Source organism: Ptychodera flava, chromosome 16, assembly GCF_041260155.1.
Source record: "Ptychodera flava strain L36383 chromosome 16, AS_Pfla_20210202, whole genome shotgun sequence".
Classification (NCBI taxonomy): Eukaryota; Metazoa; Hemichordata; class Enteropneusta; family Ptychoderidae; genus Ptychodera; species Ptychodera flava.
The window spans coordinates 39,197,909-39,220,045 of NC_091943.1; the positions used below are offsets into that span (position 1 = coordinate 39,197,909).

The 22,137-nt window shown below is 38.5% G+C and overlaps 1 protein-coding gene across 1 annotated transcript in view; it reads right to left on the reverse strand.

Moving 5' to 3' along the window:
* LOC139114810 (zinc finger CCCH-type with G patch domain-containing protein-like) overlaps positions 1–12,856 on the reverse strand; it is a 37,026-nt gene extending 24,170 nt beyond the window's left edge. Inside the window, exons 1-5 of the mRNA XM_070676745.1 lie at positions 12,694–12,856; positions 8,221–8,323; positions 7,329–7,480; positions 1,985–2,236; positions 1,262–1,359 (exon numbers count right to left, since the gene is read on the reverse strand). Coding sequence (XP_070532846.1) covers positions 1,262–1,359; positions 1,985–2,236; positions 7,329–7,480; positions 8,221–8,323; positions 12,694–12,741 — 653 coding nt within the window. The 5' untranslated portion in view covers positions 12,742–12,856. The remainder of the gene's footprint in view (positions 1–1,261; positions 1,360–1,984; positions 2,237–7,328; positions 7,481–8,220; positions 8,324–12,693) is intronic.
* Positions 12,857–22,137: the final 9,281 nt, after the last annotated feature.

Sequence of the window (22,137 nt, forward strand, 5' to 3'; positions counted from 1 at the left end):
TCAACTCAAAGGGCCAAAGAATTCACCAATCAACTGCCAATCAACTCAAAGGGTCACTGAATTCACCAATCAACTCAAAGGGCCAATGAATTCACCAATCAACTGCCATTCAACTCAAAGGGTCACTGAACTCAACAATCAACTCACAGGACCACTGAATTCACCAATCAACTGCCAATCAACTCAAAGGGCCAAAGAAATCACTAATCTACTCAAAGGGCTAATGAATTCACGAATCAACTCAAAGAGTCACTGAATCACCAATCAACTCAAAGGACCACTGAATTCACCAATTAACTAAAAAGGGCCAAAGAATTCACCAATCAATTGCCAATCAACTCAAAGGGCCACTGAATTCACCAATCAACTGCCAGTCAACTCAAAGGACCACTGAATTCACCAATTAACTCAAAGGGCCAAAGAATTCACCAATCAATTGCCAATCAACTCAAAGGGTCACTGAATTCACAATCAGCTCAAAGAGCCAATGAATTCACTAATCAACTGCCAATCAACTCAAAGGGTCACTGAACTCAACAATCAACTCAAAGGGCCAATGAATTCACCAATCAACTGCCAATCAACTCAAAGGGCCAAAGAAATCACTAATCTACTCAAAGGGCCAATGAATTCACCAATCAACTCAAAGAGCCACTGAATTCACCAATCAACTCAAAGGGCCAAAGAATTCACCAATCAACTGCCAGTCAATCCAAAGGCCACTGAATTCACCAATTAACTCAAAGGGCCAAAGAATTCACCAATCAACTGCCAATCAACTCAAAGGGTCACTGAATTCACCAATCAACTCAAAGGGCCAATGAATTCACCAATCAACTCAAAGGGTCACTGAATTCAACAATCAACTCAAAGAGTCACTGAATTCACCAATTAACTCATGGGCCAATGAATTCAACAATCAACTCAAAGGGTCACTGAATTCACCAATCAACTCAAAGGGTCACTGAATTCACCAATCAACTCAAAGGGCCAAAGAATTCACCAATCAACTCAGAGGGCCAATGAATTCACCAATCAACTCAGAGGGCCAAAGAATTCACCAATCAACTCAAAGAGCCACTGAATTCACCAATCAACTCAAAGGGCCAATGAATTCACCAATCAACTCAAAGGGCCACTAAATTCACCAATCAACTCAAAGGGCCAATGAATTCACTAGTATTGACAGAGCAAACTCAGTTGGTGCTGTATGCCCTCTTCATAATGCAAAGATGTGTTAAAGTTGAAAGGTCACACTCACCTGCATTTTTCTTCAAATCTGCACTTGCCATCAAGAAAGTACGGGCATGGTAACATCGACTTGTCTGTGGGATTACAAAACAGAACCCGAACTTTGGACTAAACCCACACACCAAAAAAAAAGAAAAATAAGGTTTATGAGGACATAAAACCATTCTTTGTCTTTTTGGACACAATGCTCCCCTAACATTATCAAAAATCACACAATATTGTCTACCGAAGGAGAAAGGACTTTTTGACACATTTTCCCCTTTAAGACAGGAATCCAGACACTTTTTTCTCATCACAACGGATACTATAATGGTTGGAATACACTTTTTATCATTGGCATTCACACGTAAATTTAAGCATCTTTACAAACCATAACAGTGGACATTTACACTATAGCTTGACATATTGTCAATATATTAAAACCATCTATATAACCATCTTTGGATGATTATATATATATATATATAATATATATATATATATATATATATATATATATATATATATATATATATATATATATATATATATATATATATATATATATATATATAATATATATATATATATATATATATATATATATACCGGTATACATACACACACATTAAAACGTACTGTATCCTCGATATTCACATGGACTTTATGGATACATACATGTATGGGTTGATTGTATTTCATATGCATGGCATTTCAATCTGACCATTTACAACCAGCATGTATCAATACTCACTTGATCATAATCTGTTTCTGCAACTGATTCAATATGAAGTATGACAGCATTTTGATAGTGTACAGCACCCCATCCTGGATGGTATGGCACTCTACACTTTGTACCTATCAGTTCATCAAGACTATCATCATCCTCCGCAGCATCCTTCTCCTCCTCCTCCTCCTCCTCATCTGTATGATCACTTCCTCCCTCTTTGTGTTCATATTCCCTCAGACTACTCTCACCTTGTTGTTGGTCTGTTTCTTGGCCTTCCTGTGGATATTACAATTTAAATATGAGAATTGAGTCAAAGACAGAGTTTGTATTCTACATGTGAATCGTCAGACACACAATAGCTTGTACACTATCAAAATGCTAGTGAAACTTTAACCTACTGGCTTCATCAGGGTGTAGTTCATTATCTATATTCTCTTGTGTTGGGATAAACACACCACTAAAACCAATCTAATTTATGGACCAAAGCGTAAGCACAGAAAGTTTCATAAACTTTGCTTATTGTTCCTGCACTTGAGCAAAGAGTACAGCTTAAAATATATTGGTTAAGTGTTAACATGTTCTCAAATTACAAGAACAGTATAGAAGAACTGCATGTGGAAATTAAATTCTCACTGACATGATAGCTGAGTTCATAAGACATACACAGGAGACACTTATCGATCACTTTGGATCACACCATGGTGACGCAGACATGCAGCCCGTAATTGACGGGCACTCGCTGCGGAATGAGTTTCAACAGATGAAATTCACGTTATGAGCGCATGGCCACCCTAATTTCACCGAGTCATGTCGTTTACTTATTCATGAGTACACAGAAATGTTTCCTGCATTTCGAAAAATTATTGGCATGTATTTCACTCGTTATCCCCATGTTTTCAGTACCATGTGAAAGGGGTTTCAGCTGTCAGGATCATAACGGCAAGGCGTAGCAGATTGTCTGATGACAACGTTGATAACTTGATGTTGCTGTCGATGGAAGGGCCTCGTGTCGTCGACTTCCCGTATGAAAGGGCTAGAGAGATTTTCGCTTCTAGAGCACGCAGACACCCGACAAAATTTTAGATGTTATCAGACTCTGAGCTTTGTGACTTTTGCTTGGTGACTTCATAGTTAGTTTCGATTTATAACTCTGTGGAGCGATATAACAATATCTGAACCATGGATTTCCTCTTTTTGGTAGAGCCAAGAAAGGAATTTGGTAAAAACAAAAATGTACCAGACTTGTTTGGACCATATAATTGTTTGGTAAACATAAAATCACTTCAAAAGTTGTTAGGTCTGTTTATGTTACAATGTATGTTTTGAAATGTTTTGCAACAGTTAGTACCTAATGTACCGGTATGTGATAGGATTACATTGTACGCATTTAAATCAGGTTAGTACGCATTTTCAGTGACCTCATGCGTAGGGCATACGCATTGTAAAAAAAACTGCCGGAAACACTGGGATTTCCTCTTTTTGGTAGAGCCAAGAAAGGGCTTTGGAAAAACAAAAGTGTACTAGACTTGTTTGGACTATATAATTGTTTGGTAAATGTAAAATCACTTCAAAAGTTATTAGGTCTGTTTTGAATACAACATATGTTTTGAAATGTTTGCAACAGTTAGTACCTCATGTATGTGATAGGATTACATTGTACGCATTTAAATCAGGTTAGTACGCATTTTTAGTGACCACATTATCATGCGTAGGGCAAACGCACGGTAAAAATAACTACCAGAAACACTGTTATTCCTTTGAAAAAAATCTGTGTTGGCAACATGCTGCTTCACCTTAATTCACAGGATGTTGCTGAACGTTTTTGTATCCTATTATAACACTGACAGATTATCACCTGTACCACAAAACACCACAAATTCATTATGTATGCAAATTAGAAATTAATTTCAACAATACTGCTAAATAGCATTCTATTACAGCACTGTGAGATAAACATCTGTAGCAAGTTTATGAAATTTGATATTCCATTGATGAGCCTATCAAACTATAAAAGAAGGTCATTAAATATGCAAATTAAAAATTAACTAATATGACACAGAGCAACTTCTTTATTCACTATTAAAGAAACATTTGTACCAAGTTTCATAAAATTTGGTGAAGCATTTCTTGACATATCAGCCCAATTATGAAAATTCATTCTATATGCAAATCAGCAATTAATTGACATGACAATGCCACATGTCTTTGCATGCTGTTACAACACTTTGAGATCAACATGTTTGCTAAGTTTCATCAAATTTGCTGCAGCATTTCTTGACATATCACACTATACATGAAAATTCATCAAATACACAAATATCTTTGTACATTTATAAGAGCTAAAGATCTGTACCAAGATTCATCAAATTTGCTGTAGTAGTTCTAGACATATCACCCTAATTTCAAACATTCATCAAATATGCAAAAAGCAATAATTGACATGATCCTGCCAAATGTCTTTGTACACTGATTGTTTTAATGACTCAGTTTGCAATATTTGGATATCTTTCTTGGTGTGAATGCCTTTGCTAAGATGATCAAGTAGGGCAACAAAGTCATGGTCATCTTATAGTCTAATACCTTGTGTAATTTATGGACTTTACATAAATATTGCTATAGATTTGTTGCTAATGGGCAATAACTGTGTTTCAGATCATTTGAGAGCAATCCATCCATGACAGGTTTTAATTGTAATATATCTTCATTTAAAGGAGAAAAAATTCTCAAATAATTATTTGTTCCCTGTAATTTCCTGTGGGAACACAGGGACTGACGCTTGCTCGTGATAGCTTGATAACTAACTTAAAACTTGTAACTTTATTGTTTAAGAGTAAAGACTGTAACATGTGACATCGTGGATACTTAACCTCTGGAATGTGAATGTCAAAGTCTGTATATTGACTCACGGATGTTTACTTGATTGAAGTGAGCAGATGTGAGATAAAAGTCACCAGTACACGTGTATTTTTTTAAACCTGAGGATATCTGATTATTCGCTCTGTAAATATTCCTTATCAGCGATCTAAGCGATCTCACATTTACACGTCAATCAACAAGGTATAAAGTTAGATTGGGTCAAGTGTCCTCAGCGGTATTCACTGGACCAGAGAACAATCGCCAGCTTGCAATGGCAGACACAAATATCGGGCAGCTGCTGTCTACGTAGCCCTTAGTACAATGCTGTGTGATTTCCCAGCATTTTACTGATGTGGTGGGAGGCCGTATAACGCCGGGAACACGCAGCATCGTATGCAGGGCTACTGTCTATGCTCTTTTTGTTTTCAATCACGGGGAGGGACTATGTTTCAATCGACCGACCGAGATGCCATCGGTGAAGACATTTACAAGAAGAGACTTTTGATGGCCTTACTCTGCCTGATGTTGATATCCATTCCATAAAGACTTATGAGTAGCTGTCGAAGAAAACGAGCAAGTTTATGTTTCCTTTTCCTAACTCCGATCATGAATCCCACACTGCACCCTTTTACAGACGATATGGACAAACACACAAACAAAACACTATCATACTCATTAAAATAAACTTCCCTACACCTATTCTAAACGAAACAAACACTATTGTAACACTAACAATGGGATCGTAACGCGGGGATCCTATTTCACACATATCCGAAATGAAACAAACACCAATGCAACACAAACTTTGGATAGAAAGGTGGGGCATCCATTTTTCTGCCTTTTCCACTACGACGGTTGTTGTGGGACAAGGTTTTGAATTGGGCTCACAACCGTTTGATTTTGTCTTGACATTGCTCCGCGGTTCTCTCAAATCTCGTCTCCCTGGCCTTTGCAGCAATGACTTCATAAACTTGCCTATCCCTCGACCATGGACGTAAAAAATCATACCTCGACCGTCCATCATATCGAAGATGTTTTCATGTCTCCAGATAGAAATGAGTACTTTGATTTCGTCCTGTGACCAATTGCTGCCGCGATAGCCTGAACTTCTTGCTCAAACACCATCCATTGTGGTAATGACTGCAGGCCGAAGACAAGATATAGTTCGGGTTTAGTTCGGTGTTCTGGTCAGACGTGGGCCATTGTTTAGTACGGAGCACCGAACCTGGACCATCCCTTCCACATTGAATTTATTTAGTTCTTTAGTTCGGTGTTGTCTGGTCACACATCCAACTGACACAGGTTTAACTTTAATCCAGTGTCAGCTCCAGAGTAAACACACACGTATAAATCCCACTAATATGTTGAGACACAACATCAATAAAAATCTTCAGGAAGTCTTTTGTTGTCTCAAGATGTTATGTGGCGTATAAATAGGTCAAGTAGTTAGTCATGTGACTAAGTTATATGACAAATGCCAAGGTCATCTCAAATGTGAGAATCTAAAATATGAAATATGTTTTTTATTTGTTGCCCAAAAGAGTCTGGAAATTTCTGATACTTCCATTCAGTGCATCCTCCATGTTTCTAGCATTCATCTAACACACATTTCCATTCTGAAGCTCATAAAACACTCCAAAATGCAGGATTGGTGTACTTTCCAAAAATACTATAAGGTTATTACGAAAATACCGCAAAGGATGCATGAGGACATTGGCGCAGTGTATCGCCCGACACGAAGGCGCAAATGTCCGCATGCATCCTTTGCGGTATTTTCGTAATAACCTTATTAATATACATCTTACATTTCTGATCGGGGCATCAAAATGTCGGAGTAGTGACCGTTTTAGTGCAATGTCAACAATTTTTCTTCTGATTTTATCGCGCCAGTGTGGAACGCTACCTCGGACGCGCTTCTTCAAGTTTTGGAGTGTGTGCACTACACACACACGTACGTACGTACGTACAGAGCGTGCGCGAGACTTGTTCTGGCACTCGTCCAAGGGGTCCCTTGAAACCGTTCTACAGTGAACGCGCAGATACAGCCGCATGGAATGGGGCGCCTTCAAACCGTACGTGTTATGGAACGAGCTTTCCGTACGGTTTTTTTGCGCAGGCAAAATTCTACTGTTCTCGATGGTAGATGTATAATAATGGTACATATATGGAAGGCCCCTAAAAATCAATTTTAACAAATCGAAACCTTGAACATGGCCTAAACATCTGTAACAAATATCAATGCGGTCTGTTCAGCAGCTTTTGACTTTTTGTCGTTTACGGAAAATTTTCAATGGACGACGTCAACCCAAGCCCATCACAATAACATGATGACCTACGGTCATTATGTTAAAAAATTGGCTGACCAGTGAGAGATAAAATACTAATATTTTATTTCTTGCTGGTCGGTCAATTTTTCACTGTATTCATTTTCACTTGCTGCAGTTTTATCTCTCTTTTGAGGTCGTTTGTAATTTTTAGGAACGTATTCTATAGTTTGGTAGTATTATCTTACCTTTGACAAGTCTTTCAGTTGTACTCCAGAACCACCAGCACTCTGACTAATCTGTTGATTAGTTGAACTTTGACCTCTCTGATTACCAGTGCCTGTTTCAAAACTGTCTAGCAGACTCATTAACTTGCTTTTCTTCACTGAAAGCAGACTGGCTAATTGACCAGAGAAAATATATGTAAACCCTTGTCAGGTCAAGTCCTTGAAAATCAGAGTGAAATACAAGATGCCCTGATAATAACTGGGACAGCACACTGCAAGTACAGTGTACAGATACCTTATGGTATCACTATAAAATCAAATACATGTAAGTAAAATAATCCATGTTACGTTTGCTTGAAGACGTGTTGATGAACAAGATGTTTATGTATATTTTAGGATTCACATATACCTATGGTGAAGCCTGAGAAAGTACACTGTACACATGCAGTGTAGATAGCATTTTTGTTTTACATTGGACCTGACTGGTAAACCTGACAGGAAGAATGAAAACGGAATGTAAATCTAGCTATGTTTAACAATTGCTTTTATGAAAGCATCATAAAAATTATGTGACAGTGACTGCAATTGTTTCTTTGTTTTAGCAAGACACCAAATGTGACATCTTGTATTATCTATCGTTATTTGATTTATGATGCATAAAAATTCCTGCCTTAGGTTGAAATAATGCTGATAAACACATTTTCACAGAAAGTGTGCACTTTGGAAAACCATTGCATATATATACAATTTGCATGTCAAAATGTTAGCTGGACTGAGGAGGAACATATAGTATGTGTAATGACAGCCAGACTATTACAAACCCATGATGCAATAATATGTAAAACTGTAGTACTCTTTCCTTGAAATGATTCTCATACAGAATACAGTGTTGCATGTAGGTCAATATATGTACCTTCAGTAAGCTGCACCAATTCTGTCAAGTCATTCTGAAGTTGGACCAGATCTTCTTGTCCATCACTTCCTGCACTCTGTAGCACCAACTCAACTTGTCTAAGCTGTAAATGTAATAGAAAAGACAGAAATTTGTCTTGGATTATAGGTTGTATACAGGATGCTTCTTGCCTTACTATGCAATGTCACTGACTTTGAGTCATCATTGCAGAAGTTAAAACTTTAATTTCTCAGTGAGCATCTACAGCATACTAGTTCAGCCATCATCAAACACTGTAAAAGTACGTTGATATTTTGAATTGTTTATGAAAATAGTGATCACCTCCATGAGTTATAGCTATTGAAGCAACATGAAGTTAATCATTTTGTTTCAGAGTTTATGCAAAGCAGCTCAAGTTTCAAATTTTGTTCCAAACTTAGTTACAAGTCAGGATTAAAATTTTATTTTTCATTGTTTGTAGTTTATATCACAAGTATTAAGTCTTCATGAAAATTAATGAAGTCAACAACAAATTTGATATTTCTGTTCAATAACCAATATATACAAGAGGAACAGCATTCATATATGGACAAACACACTAACAAAACACTATTATACTCATTAAAATAAACTTCCCTACACCTATTCTAAACGAAACAAACACTATTGTAACACTAACAATGGGATCGTAACGCGGGATCCTATTTCACCCATATCCGAAAGTCCTACACCAGCTAATTTTTTAAGAGCGGAATAACGACTGTCTTTTCATTTATTTTGGGTATCCGTTACAGGCAGTGTCAATATTTTCATGAGTCACCGGGAAAAGCGTCCTTGTTGAACTTTATGTCTATGGGAAGGGAAGGGGATTAAGGAGAAAACGTGTAGCTTTACATCTGGAGGACACCGCGACATTGCACTTTTATATGATATCGGATATTTACGGCTACTAGACTATACAATATCGAAGTTAGATTGGTAAGGCCAGATCTGAAAATGTGGTGAAATATATTTCGGATATTTATCCGCGATTTGACAAATCTTGTATTGTCTTGTATCGAAGTCAAAGTCAAAATACGGAAGTCGGGATCGGGTCGGGTAAGATCTGTACAGTGTATCTGCGATTTCTCAGACCCGGTGTGCTGAGGCAGAAGGCAAGTCATTCTAGTATCGTCTAGTATGATCCTGGGGGGGGGGGGGGGGGGGTACTGTTGATATTTTCATTTGGGGTGTGCCACCCAAGTTGAAAACATCTACTCATGTATCTTCCAAAAATACAACCCCCTGTTAAGGAATTCTAGGACAAATTTTGGGAATTTTCACCGGTATTCTGTTAGATGTGAAATTTTCCTAAGCATAGTGCATTTACACAGTCACCTGTGGTCTATCTGCTCTGGGCCTATGCGCCCATGGAATGGACATGTGTACAGACCAGTATACCTGAGAAGAAGAAAGTCAGGAAACAGAATCGCTATAAAAACCATGCCATGTCATCTTCCGCGTTCGATTTTACTGTGAAAACTAGTAAGTTCACCTATCATGTAACCGTCAATCGTTCCCTATCATTCTCAAAATTCATACCTGGTTCTTACTTTGCATCAAAAACGCTCATTTCTAGTATCATGTAGTATTGATATTAGCGTCTCGAAATTGCCGATAAATATCGGGGATTTCACATACCTGGCGTGCCAAGACACAAGGCAAGTCATTCTAGATGTATCGTTTAGTATCGATATTAGCATCCCAAAATCGCTGATATGCCAGATTTTGATACAAGATGGTAAATATCCAGAATTCAGAAATTGCTCAAAGTCGCGCCTTCATGGAAAATTTATGTACGTCGTGAAATCTAAAGCTACAGTCCTTTGCAAGTCAATGTTCACTCATATTTATGTGTAGTAACATGTCATGTCAATGAAAATTCACTGTCCTGTCTAAATAGAACTAAGAAGTCGAAACTTGTAGTACATCGAAGCACAGACATATGACGCGACTTTGACCTTGGAAAACATCCAAAGTATCATGGGAAAAATGTTTATTACTCGACTGGAAATTAGTACACTGGAAATAAACAGGTTTGAGTTCAAAAGGTTGTACTTCCGACTTCCGCTCTGATGGACGACATCGGACCACGGTCAACTCAATAGTGTAGGTTGGTTTTCTGGCTCAAGGCGACCGTTTTAGACGGCTTAAATTGGCATGTAGCAGTTCATCAGTAAAGTGATACTACCGGGGGTATTGATAGTCGTTAAATTTCAATGGACTTCTCTACCTGCTCAGATTTGTGTTTTTTCGTGACACTGTGTCTGTGATCTTCACCCCTTTTCTTACATGTATTTTACTGCGTGTGGGACAGCTGTGGTGTTTACTTAATCAATTAATCCGCTGATACGGACACCCATTAGCCAGTTGGCAACATTTGCAGAACAATTAAAGTGGTATGTACACAGGTTGGACTTGTAGGAAATAACGAAGTCAGTCAGATGGTTTGAAGTCAAATTTAATCTTTATTTAAAATCTCAGAGTCAAAAATTAATAAAATAACTTGTAAGCTTACCTGTAATAAACAAAGCAGTCAGGTGGTTTGTAGTCAAAATCTTTACTTGAAATATTAGTCAAAATTAATAAGTTAAAATAAACCTGTGCATAAAGAGCCCCACCCCTCCCCCACCCCAGGGACTCCTGTCCCCTGTGCTAATATGTCCAGTGTACTGTGCGACCACAGATGCATGTCCACAGTGCAACCCAGCCATGTGTGTATGTTGGGAGTGCTCTAATGTTGGGAGTAGCATGGAGGTAAAAATCCACTACTTCCATAGGAGTAGGAAGGCAGCATAGCCAACAGTTGACTAGGGCACACATGACATACACGTAGGACGGTAGGGCTAGGTACGGAGAGACTGTGATACTGGTACATCTTCGACCATGTGGATCGAAAACAGCACTGCAGCTACCATGGAGCATGAAGGCCTAAAGAACTCTTAAATCTAAAAATGTATAAATTTTCGTAAAAATCCAAACAAGTAGGCCTTGTAACGGGGCAGAAGCTGCAACTGTTTTATTTCAATATTTCTATGCAATATATCAAAACACAAAATTCAGTTTGTTGACAAAATATATATCCATGCATGGAGGTAGATAGTGGTCCAAATTTGGACCGCGCACAAAAAAACTACCTTTTCTAACTGCTTTCGGCCGAAGTCAACTCGATTACGATCTATGCCTACTGGAATAACTCAACCGCTCACAGTTTGCATAGTCGTAAACCACGCGCCTCTTTACGGCAACAGCTGGCAAGCGAGAATGACAGTTTGCAAAAAATTGTTCACCTGACGTCCCAAACCGTTTGTTTGCCAGCGATGCACGGTCAAGGGCCCAGTGGCTCGCCATACGTTCATGCAAAATGTGGCAGGCCACCCTTGTCCTCTTGGTGTCATGTCCTGGAATTCATCCATTTGAAACTGTTACACATTTGGGACAAAGTCTCCCGATCGGAGATTTTTGTCATTTTTGAGAAAAACTGTCATCGAGTAGCTGCATCTAAATACACGTAACATTTCTAAGAAGTCTCCCGATTGGGAGAGAATCTCCCTTTTGGTATAGTGTGCCTTGCTGTTAAACGCCGGGAATGCACAGCATCGTACGCGGGGCTAGGAAGTACAAGTTAAGGTACGTTACCCGGGGTCCAGACACTTCGCACCAAAACCACTTCGCCCCACACAACTTCGTCCCAAAACCATTTCGCACCAAGACCACCTCGTCCAAAGTACTACCTCGTCCAACGCCACTTCGCCCCAGTACCACCTCGTACTAAAACCACTTCACTAAAGTATAGTTCCGTCAACTCGTCGCTAAAACATCGATGCCATGATGTATCATAACGTTGTTTTTACCTGCAACTTGGCTACCACGAACCATTCATTCTTCCATGAAACATACGGTAGAAACACGCAAACTACTTAATGGTACATTTCAGGTGCCGTGCGCGTTATTGTACGATGCGATGTCATTTTCTCGAAATGTGTACAATTTCAAGATTTCAGTCCTGGGAATGATAGAAAGGTGATTAAAACTTCACTGGTTTTGGGCAACGTGATTTTTGGGGCGAAGAGGTTTTGGTACGAGGTTGTTTTGGTGCGAAGTGGTTTTGAAGCGAAATGGTATGGGACGAGATGGTATGGTGCGAAGTGGTTTTGGTGCGAAGTGTCTGGGAACCCGTTACCCACTTCCTCGATTGTGATGTGTCGGAAGTAAACAGCGCACTGCAACTGATTGATGTGATCTATAGCTGTACTGATTTTTCTTTGTTTTGTATTAAATTTCAACCTACATGACTTAGCTGCAGTTCAGTTCCCTGAGGGTTGAGGGCAAGAAATTAATGTCGTGTACTGTGAGCATAGACCCTCGAATTTATGGACCCTCGAGAAAAACTCGAGGGTCTATGGTGTGAGCAGATAAGTGTTTGTAAACTTTTCTGAAAACAATAACACATACCTGTTGTTTGTAAGTAGCAAGCGAAGCTTCAATTTGTTCCTCATCCATTGCTGATGTACTGTTCTGCGACCGTTTGCATATGTGCAGTCAACAACAAACAGAGTGAACAACGCCATGGAAATTACTTCATGGTGGCTGCCATTTTGAACAGCGCCCTCTAAGTGAGATTCGCGCGCGATTCGTCTCTTCGGTTTTCATTGGACGCATAAATTTCAAGCTGGGATTTGGACCATTCCATTTGACATTCTGAGATGGGGGCTTCGAAGATTGACTCTGAAACATTTTTTTTTTTTTGACCTGCTTCACCCAGACTTACTTTTTTCAACTGTGCACAGTCACTTGTGATCGGTCTATTCCGCTCGGCGTATATGCCCCATAGACGTGTGCCTGAGAAAAACCAAAGTCAGGAAACCAAATGGCTATTTCCTTATTATCCCGTCGATACTGGTGTACCTCAAGGTTCTGTCCTTGGACCTATACTTTTCAATATTTTCACATCTCCCCTCGGTGATTTGATTTCTAAACACGGCTGTAAATACCACTTTTATGCAGATGACTCAAGCATGTATATGGTTTTTTTTCCGAGAGCACACTATGATGTTACAATCACAAATCTTGAAGCATGTATCTCTGATGTCAGAAACTGGATGTTTTCTAACTTCTTGTGTCTAAATGATGACAAAACTGAATTTGTAATTTTTTCTTCATGTAATGATCCCTCTGATAGTGGATCAAGTAAAATTCGTATTGGTGATGCATTGATTCCAGCTCAGTGTAATGCAAAGTCCCCGGGTGTTCTTCTTGATTCATGTCTTTCTATGAAAACCCACATCGGCTCGATCTGTCAGTCCACTATGTTTCACATTCGTCGCATTGCCCTCATCCGTAAATATTTGTCTAGGACTACTACTGAACAGTTGGTTCATGCTCTAATATCCCCCCCCCCCCGTATCGACATGTGTAATTCTTTGCTGTACGGTATACCTCAATATTCAATTAGTCGAACACGTACAAATCATTGCTGCCAGGATTGTTACCCTTTCCAATCGTCATTCTCACACTACTCCACTTTTACAGGAATTGCACTGGTTGCCAGTTCATCAAAGGATTACTTTTAAAATCTTGATAATCACTTTCAGATGTCGTCATGGTTATGCCCCCAAATATCTCACAGAAATATTAAGTCTTTACACCCCAAGACGTAATCTATGTTCGGCAGAACATTTTAAGTTGTGTTCGGTCAGAGTTAGTACAAAGGAATATGGTGACAGAGCTTTTAGTGTTGCTGCTCCCAAATTGTGGAACGCTCTTCCGCTGAGCATTCGTTTGTGTTCAAACTTTAATAGCTTTAAGCGTTTGCTAAAAATCTACCTTTTTAGACTTGAATTTTTAAATTAGATTTTTAGGTTGTGTTTGATTTTAATTTGTTTTAATATCTGAAATTTCAATTTTGTAGACATTTAAAAATTGCTTTTGTACATTTACTTTGTTTTTTAAAGTGTATTTTAACCGTCTCAGATCACTGTTTTTATGTGGATCTAGACGCTTCAAAATGTCATTGTGAATGAGTTTAGCGATGCGACGAGAATGGATATCAATCTTAGAATAAATGTCTGTATCAGTCAACCATGTTTTTTGTTGGTGATCAATTAAGTTGCCAATCTTTGTGATGCCAGACTTGATAAAATAATCTATTTTTAACGTCTCTCTCGTGAAGGTGAAGGATTTCCTTATTGTAAAACAGCGGCTCTTGAAGGACCTCGTCAATGTTTTTAAAATTTGTTTACAAAATTTTTGATAGTGAATACCAGCATGTCAGCAAGTCATTATGAAAGTTGGGAATGCAAATGAAAGGGGAATCAATGTCAACTGCAAGAAGATTTTTAGAGTAACAGAGGCTTTGAACTTGACTGAAATAATGATCAACAAAACGGAAAATAGGATGGTCATAGTCGGAGTAGAGATATCTTTGAACAAACTGGAGACGAAAAGACTTGACACGAGACGGTAAATGAACGAGACCTTGTCCTCCTTCATTGATAGGAAGGTATAACTTTTCTGCAGGGATCCAATGTTTTCCTTGCCAAAAGAAATCAAGGAGGCGAGACTGAACGTAGGCCACCGTGCCGGCTGGAGGGCAAAGTGAAGAACAACGGTACACAAATTTGCTTGCTAGTAAGTTATTGATAATCAAAACTCTCCCACGATACGATATGTTTCGAGCGTGTTGATTCCAGTAGTCGATATCATTTGAAAGTTTATCAACCAGTTCAGTCCAATTTCTGCTTTCAAAATGCTGGTCGTTACCAAGATACACCCCGAGGCATTTAAGACCGTTGCTATTCCAGGTGATGTTGAGAGGGCTATCCTTCCTTCCCTCCAACTTCCAACCCAAAGACTCTCCGTCTTACCAATATTTGTCTTAGAGTTTGATGCTTTATTATAAGTATTAAGCCAGCGGTGAAGTTTACTAAAATCATCATTACGAGTTATTATAAAATCAACATCATCTGCATACGCGGAGAGAGTACAAGTTGTATGAGACACTGGAATGGTAAGACCTTTGATATCACTTTTAGTCCGGATTTTATTGAGCAAAGGTTCTATGGCAATAATGTAAAGTTGTGCGGAAAGGGAACAGCCCTGGCGGATTCCTCGATTAAAAGAAATAGGGGCAGTGAGATTGTTATTGACCCGGACTAAACTCTGTGCATTGGTGTATAAAAGTTTAATGTAGTTGATGAAATTTTGGCCGAAACCAAAAGCCTCTAAAGTGTGAAAAAGGTAAGAGAGGTTTTTAACTGTATTTGTGAGCTCGTCATATATGATTTGATTATCCAAAACATCTTTGTCTGTCTCATTAAGTTGTGGCAAACTATCATGCAGGAGTTTTCAGAGTTCTTATCAATCGGGCCCGGGGAATACAGATCCTGATAAAACGCATATGTAAGGTTTCTTATTTCCTTTTGATCTTCAGTAAGTGAACCGTCCTCCCTCTGTAGATGGATAATAGGCTTTCTTTTCCCATTATTGATTTCAATATCACGGAAAAAATTATTGGGAGTATCATTCGTACTGATATGTCTATGTTTGGCGCGAATGGCCGCCCCTTTAGTGTCATAGTCAAGAATTTCCTTAAGAAGATCTTTCTTAGCTTTATAAATAGCATGGACGGACGGGTCTTGGAAGAGAGAATTTTCTAGCTGGCGAATTTCTTTTTCAAGGTTGCGTTTCAAAATATTTCTTTCCGTATTTTTGTGATAACAATATTGCTGGGTTAGCTGCTTGACTTTGTTTTTTCCAATATCCCACCAATGTTGAATCCTATGATAATTAGACTTCTTTTCACGCCAATTTCCCCAGAACAAGGAAATAAGGTCAACATAATCATTATCATTTAAAATATCTGTGTTCATATGCCACACTGGATTATGGTGATTAGTGCATTTCTGAGAAAGAACTATTTTCACGGCAGAGTGATCAGTAAAACAGAGAGACGAATTAATAATATTGCAGCAGTTTATTGCAGAATGCTCTTTAATATAAATTCTGTCAAGCCTGGCATAACTGTTATCGCGGGACCAAGTGAAATAATGAAGGGAAATGTTTTGATTACGCCACGCATCAACTAATTCAAAACGATGAATAATTTTGTTGAGGAGTTGTGAAGTACGAGGGTCGGGCTCTCTGCCAGAACGGTCAATATCAGAATCAATTGTGCAATTGAAGTCTCCACCCAAGAAAATCGGGTCATTGTTAAGGGAATCAAGATGCGTTTTAAGTATTTTAAAACAATGGAAACGTTCCGTAGAATTCGAGGGGCATAAACATTGATTACATGCACTGGTTTATCATTGATAAGCACGTGTGCGTGAAGGAGGTGCGTGAAGGAGATGACCATTCATTAATTCTTTCGTGTCAAGGATGTCAATTTTCTGTTTGGTGAGAACAGAATCGCAACTCCCCCTTGATTTGTACCTTTATGAGAAAAAAATGACTTTTCCGTTCCAAATAACTTGCCAAATTCTTTCGTCACTTTCCAACGTATGTGTTTCTTGGAGGAGCTGAAAATCAGTAGGAACCTCATTTTTGAGATATTCGAGAACTTGATATCTCTTGAGTGCGTCTCGGCAGCCTCGGACATTTAATGTCAACCCAGAAATGGTTGCCATAGCAGTCAATAAAATGAAAAAGAGACTAAACATAGCGGAGAAAGTTAATGGACGAATTTACCAGTGGTTTTAATATGCTGCTTTACTTTAGAGCTAATTTTTTGAACACGTGCTTTTTGAGCTCCAGTTAAAGGTTGGGATTTACGATATTTATTGAAAGCTGTGATTAAAAGTTTAAGATCCGGACAAAACTCGATGCATCTGGTAATTATTTTCTTTGAGTGAAGAGTATCCTCAAGGAACTCTTCAATTGATTGAGAGGACGGCAACTGACGGTTATTTTCAAAGGTCTGGGAAATATCGGATAGTTCTGATGTCATAGACGTCGTTTCATCGTGATCATCTTCTTGACGAGGAGTAGCAAAAAGATCTTGAGAGATACTGACGTCTTCACTAAAGAGAGTTGATGGACCGGGAAGAGACGAATCAGAAAGCTGAACGGAAATTGATTGTTGAGAATCAGACGTAGTGGGGTAATCTGAGGCTGGCGAAAAGGTGGGAGAGGGTGGGAAAGGTGAAGGAGGGGTTAGTACCCTCTCTTCGACACTAAAGTTGGCTTTATTGGCAGGAATAATCTCTGATGGGAGCGCCTTTTCGTTAGCAGATTTTTTATCGTTTGCACGAGGGTTTTCTTTGATGTCGGTTTCTATCTCATTAACGTTTTCTATTGAAGTGTCGCCATTGTTAAGTTTCAGTAATGTGTCACCTTTTTGAGATAGATTCGCCATCGGTATTTTTATCAGTAGTGATGCATGATGACCGAGCTCCCACCGTGCATGTTATCGCTTACGTCATCACTTTTGTCATTATTGGCTACTTCATTGTCAATAACAGGTGTACCATAGCGTTGAATATTTTCCATCATTACATATTCATTTTCGTCAACCATATCAGTGGCGTTTTCGATATTGTAACCATCTTTCTCGCTCGTTTTTTCCTGATTATCTTTAGCATTTTCCTTTTCAACGATTGTCTCAGACCCAGGACAATTGCTTTTTATATGACCAATCTTATGACAGTTAAAACATCTCAATTCATCAAATGACAAATAAATACGATAAGTTTTGTCCTCAAACGTAACATGGTAACATCCCCATAATTCATCATCAGTGACTGTTGGCAGAATATACATTTGACGTCGGAAAGATTTGACATGTTTCAATCTTTCCGACTTGCAACCTAAAGGAATGGTCTTAACCCCACCAACAACTCTACCACACTTGTTTAGTTCATTTATGAGAACTTGGTTTGGAATGAAGGGAGGTACTCCCGAAAGTATGACCTTTGTTGCGGGTTTCACCAAGGGTTCTGTCGAAACCCAACAACCATCCAGTTCAAATCCGTCTAAACAAACGGTTTCGACCCAACTAGTTGACATTAAAAACACAATTACTGCACCATTGACACGAGACGCAGCGATAATATTTCCAGGTCCCGTGATTTTTGCAATTTCTTCTACATATATCTCAACTCTCACACCCTCAACAGATGAACATTTCAAACCATGCTTTCGAGTGAGACATCTGAACACCTGGCTTGTGGACGCCATCTTGCCTCACTGGCCTTGCCCGGCCTCGGCAAAGATAGAATCCAACAAAATCGACCACAAATCCGACCAAAAACAACAAAAATGACAACTAACCGAAAGTAGAACTCGATGACAACACAAATCAGTGAAGATTGGCGAGGGATGTCTTCTCAGTCAACCAAAATCTTGCGTTGATACGGAGCACCTCACACACGTCTTCACTGCAGTAGTAGTAGTAGTAGTAGTAGTAGTAGTAGTTAGTGGTAGTGGTGGTGGTGGTGGTGGTGGTGGTGGTAGTGTTCTTACGTATTAGGCTTTGTTAAATAGTTCACATCAAACACATAGTACATACACGTATGACACTAATCACACTCAAATACCTGCTCGCAGTAACTGGATGTACAAAGTATATGTAGTGAACGCACTGAATACAATCCGTTTCCAATTGTTCAACAACTATCAGGCGTACAAATACAAGCATGACAGAGTAATTCACAGTTTCATACTCCATATTACTGTGCAGGATATTTTTGACGAAGGGAGATAACAAAATTCTAAAAAAATAATTTTGCAAATGCTTACTTACACGTAATCATTTAATAGTTGTCGGAAAATCAATAAAATCCCGTTCTATTTCCCTTTATATCTGAATATGGAATCTAGGTCATCATTTGACCTCACGGCAATATATGTATTTCTCATTTTTGAACCTAAAACGAGGGGTTTATAATTTTACAGATAGGAGGAAGGACAATCAACCAACTGAAAAAATTATGTAGAAAGTGAAAATTACTGTAATGTATATTGCTATTATCCTTTGCATGAGTATATAGTACAAGGTTTACTGGACTTATAACTGGACTACACCGTGAATTAGTGACATATACACGTATTAAGCATTTAAAGGCCTATGTCAGGCGTCACATTGTCTTGTCAGGAAATTTGCTTACTAGATTACAATTTCAACGGAAAATAAAGAGCTATGATCCTTTTACAGACCAGAACAGACTCGATCCCGGGGATTAAGTCTCTGGTCTTTCAAACTTTTCTAAACTTACTTCAGGGAATTATTGATGTCATCAAACATTCAGTGCTAGCTTCGTTTAAGGTTCTGGTCTCTGAACAAGGTTAGCAGTTTTAGAGTCAGTTAAGTGTGACTGTATTCCCGTAATGGCCATCATGGTTAACTATTTAACGTTTCTCGCCGTATCCCCCTTTGCAGTACATACATACTGGTATATGCATACGTATGTCAAAACACACACACATACATACATACATACCGAGGCAGACACACAGACAGATACGTACATACACACACGCGCGCACGCACTCTTCTACCAGTTTACCGTCCACATTTAATCTTCGAAATGGAAAGTCAAGTCATTAGTACAGAAAGGGTGTCACGAATGGCAAAAAGCAAGTGTAAATTGTGCATGTTGTAGAAAACTACCCCTACCTCCCACCAACCTAAATATCAAAACTGCTATTGATGCAGAGTAAAATTTACGACATCGAAATGCCCTGCCTTGCGATGTTATTACATGTGCAATGATAGTGTTATTCTACACAATGACAAGATTGCTGAATAATCTGTGTACAGCTGTATCAGCCTTGAATCAACATTTTGCATTTTCATAAGAATTTTAAGACAGTTCTCACTGATTTGATTGAAGGGTGCTTATTCCGTGTCATTTATTTTGTTAGTTCCGCTATCTATCAACAACGAACCAATGTGGAACCAATGCTCCATTCCTAAACGTCTGCAATGAAATTTCATGTCAAAGTGACTCTATGCCCTCGCCGGGGACATTGAAGAGTAATTGTACGAAATACAAAAAAGTGAAAGGTCAAAATCGTTTTTATCTGTTAAACTCAGAAGCGGACATGACAAGCTGTTACCAAACTGTCAATCATGGAATTAGCCAGCTGACACACTTATAGAAAAACAGTGCATTGTATGGTGAGATTATGTCTTATACCGTCGTGGACCATTTCATAATATAGTAACTAGATGGTCGAAGATTACGGCCTGACATGAAAGGAGGGCATGTGGACCGTAAAAAATTAAGGATGGCATGTTAATTTTACAATGCCTTTATGAAAAAAGTTTTATGACAGCGACTTATAAACGCGACTTACCTATGCACTCGCGAGCCATCAGATTTAACGTAAATACAACACTTGACCTCTTCATTATGTGAGTTTAATTCAAAACGTTAACAGCTTTATCGACGGGGAGCTTTATACGTTTTCAAGTCTCAAAATAACTCAATGTGACAATCAATTTTGCACTTAAGATCTCCTGAATCAAATAGGAAGATTCTTAAACGGACGGGCACACACTAATTTTGATTCTTTGTGGAGAGAGAGAGAGAGAGAGAGAGAGAGAGAGAGAGAGAGAGAGAGAGAGAGAGAGAGAGAGAGAGAGAGAGAGAGAGAGAGAGAGAGAGAGAGAGAGAGAGAGAGAGAGAGAGAGAGAATTTGTTGGGTTGATGTCCACCATAAAGCATCTGTAAAGATTTGGTTGATTTCAAGATTTCGGAATTTCGTTTGTTTGCATTTTGGTAAATGTCAAACTAGTTATTGAAAGTGAGCAATATATATATATATATATATATATATATATATATATATATATATATATATATATATATATATATATATATATATATATATGGTCAAAGAAATCAAATCTCACAGTGACATATGACGTACGAAGCTCGTGGTTTTATAACATAACAACAGCCTCCTTGACACTCTTCCCTGTATTGTAATTAAAACTATATGATTATATTTCTATTGAAAAGAATAACAACAATATTATAATATTTCAATTTCAAGTCAAATACATAATAATAAAATTTGAAATATATTTATCAGAGGAAAACCTTACGGAACAAGGTACAATTAGTCACACAACACATAGAATGCATCATCTAACACCATGACTGAAGATTTCTTTGCAGCACATGTCAAATTTCATTGCAATTAGGGAAAGGAACATCGTTTCATAAGGTCGTCATTTAGGAGAATGGAATGAAAAGATCCAGAAACAATATATCGAAAAGCATTTACCATTTTGTACCATTAGATTATTACAAGTGTTCCAGGCTAACTAGATTTCTCCGAATATCTTGTTTGTTGTTCTTGAAGGTAATGACACTGTTGCCTAGTATTCCTGGCATGGACACAGTTTTGTCGTACATGTGCATAACGACGTAGGCCCGACGGCTTTGGTGCGTGCCTGGCTATTATAAATCCTCGCTGCCAAGCAGTTATTGATGCAGCTTTACTAGATAGTCAGAGCGCCTGTATAAAATCTACAAATCGCCAATACCAGTTACATGCTAGTGATGTCTGAGTAGCGAACGTAACTGATATTAAGAAGCATTTTGTGAAACAAAAATAAATGCATAATACATGACAGATTTATTGCCGTACATTATTAGAACTTTGTCATCCTATGTCCTCGAGAATTTCTCCACCGTCTACACGCATGCCCTGGTATGCGATGAATGGCACAAAGTAGAAACTTTGAATTTGTTATACCAAAGTGTAATGTCGCAATTTTCCATCTAGTAATACATTATTCTCTTTATTGCTACAAAACAGTCTTAAAGGGAGCAAGAACGTAATAAGATAAATTTACTGTCAAACAATGGGAAGAATAAACAGCCGCTAACCAGATTAGCATAGTCTTAGACGAGTGCAACACTTTTTACAATTGAGCGAGTTCTTTTG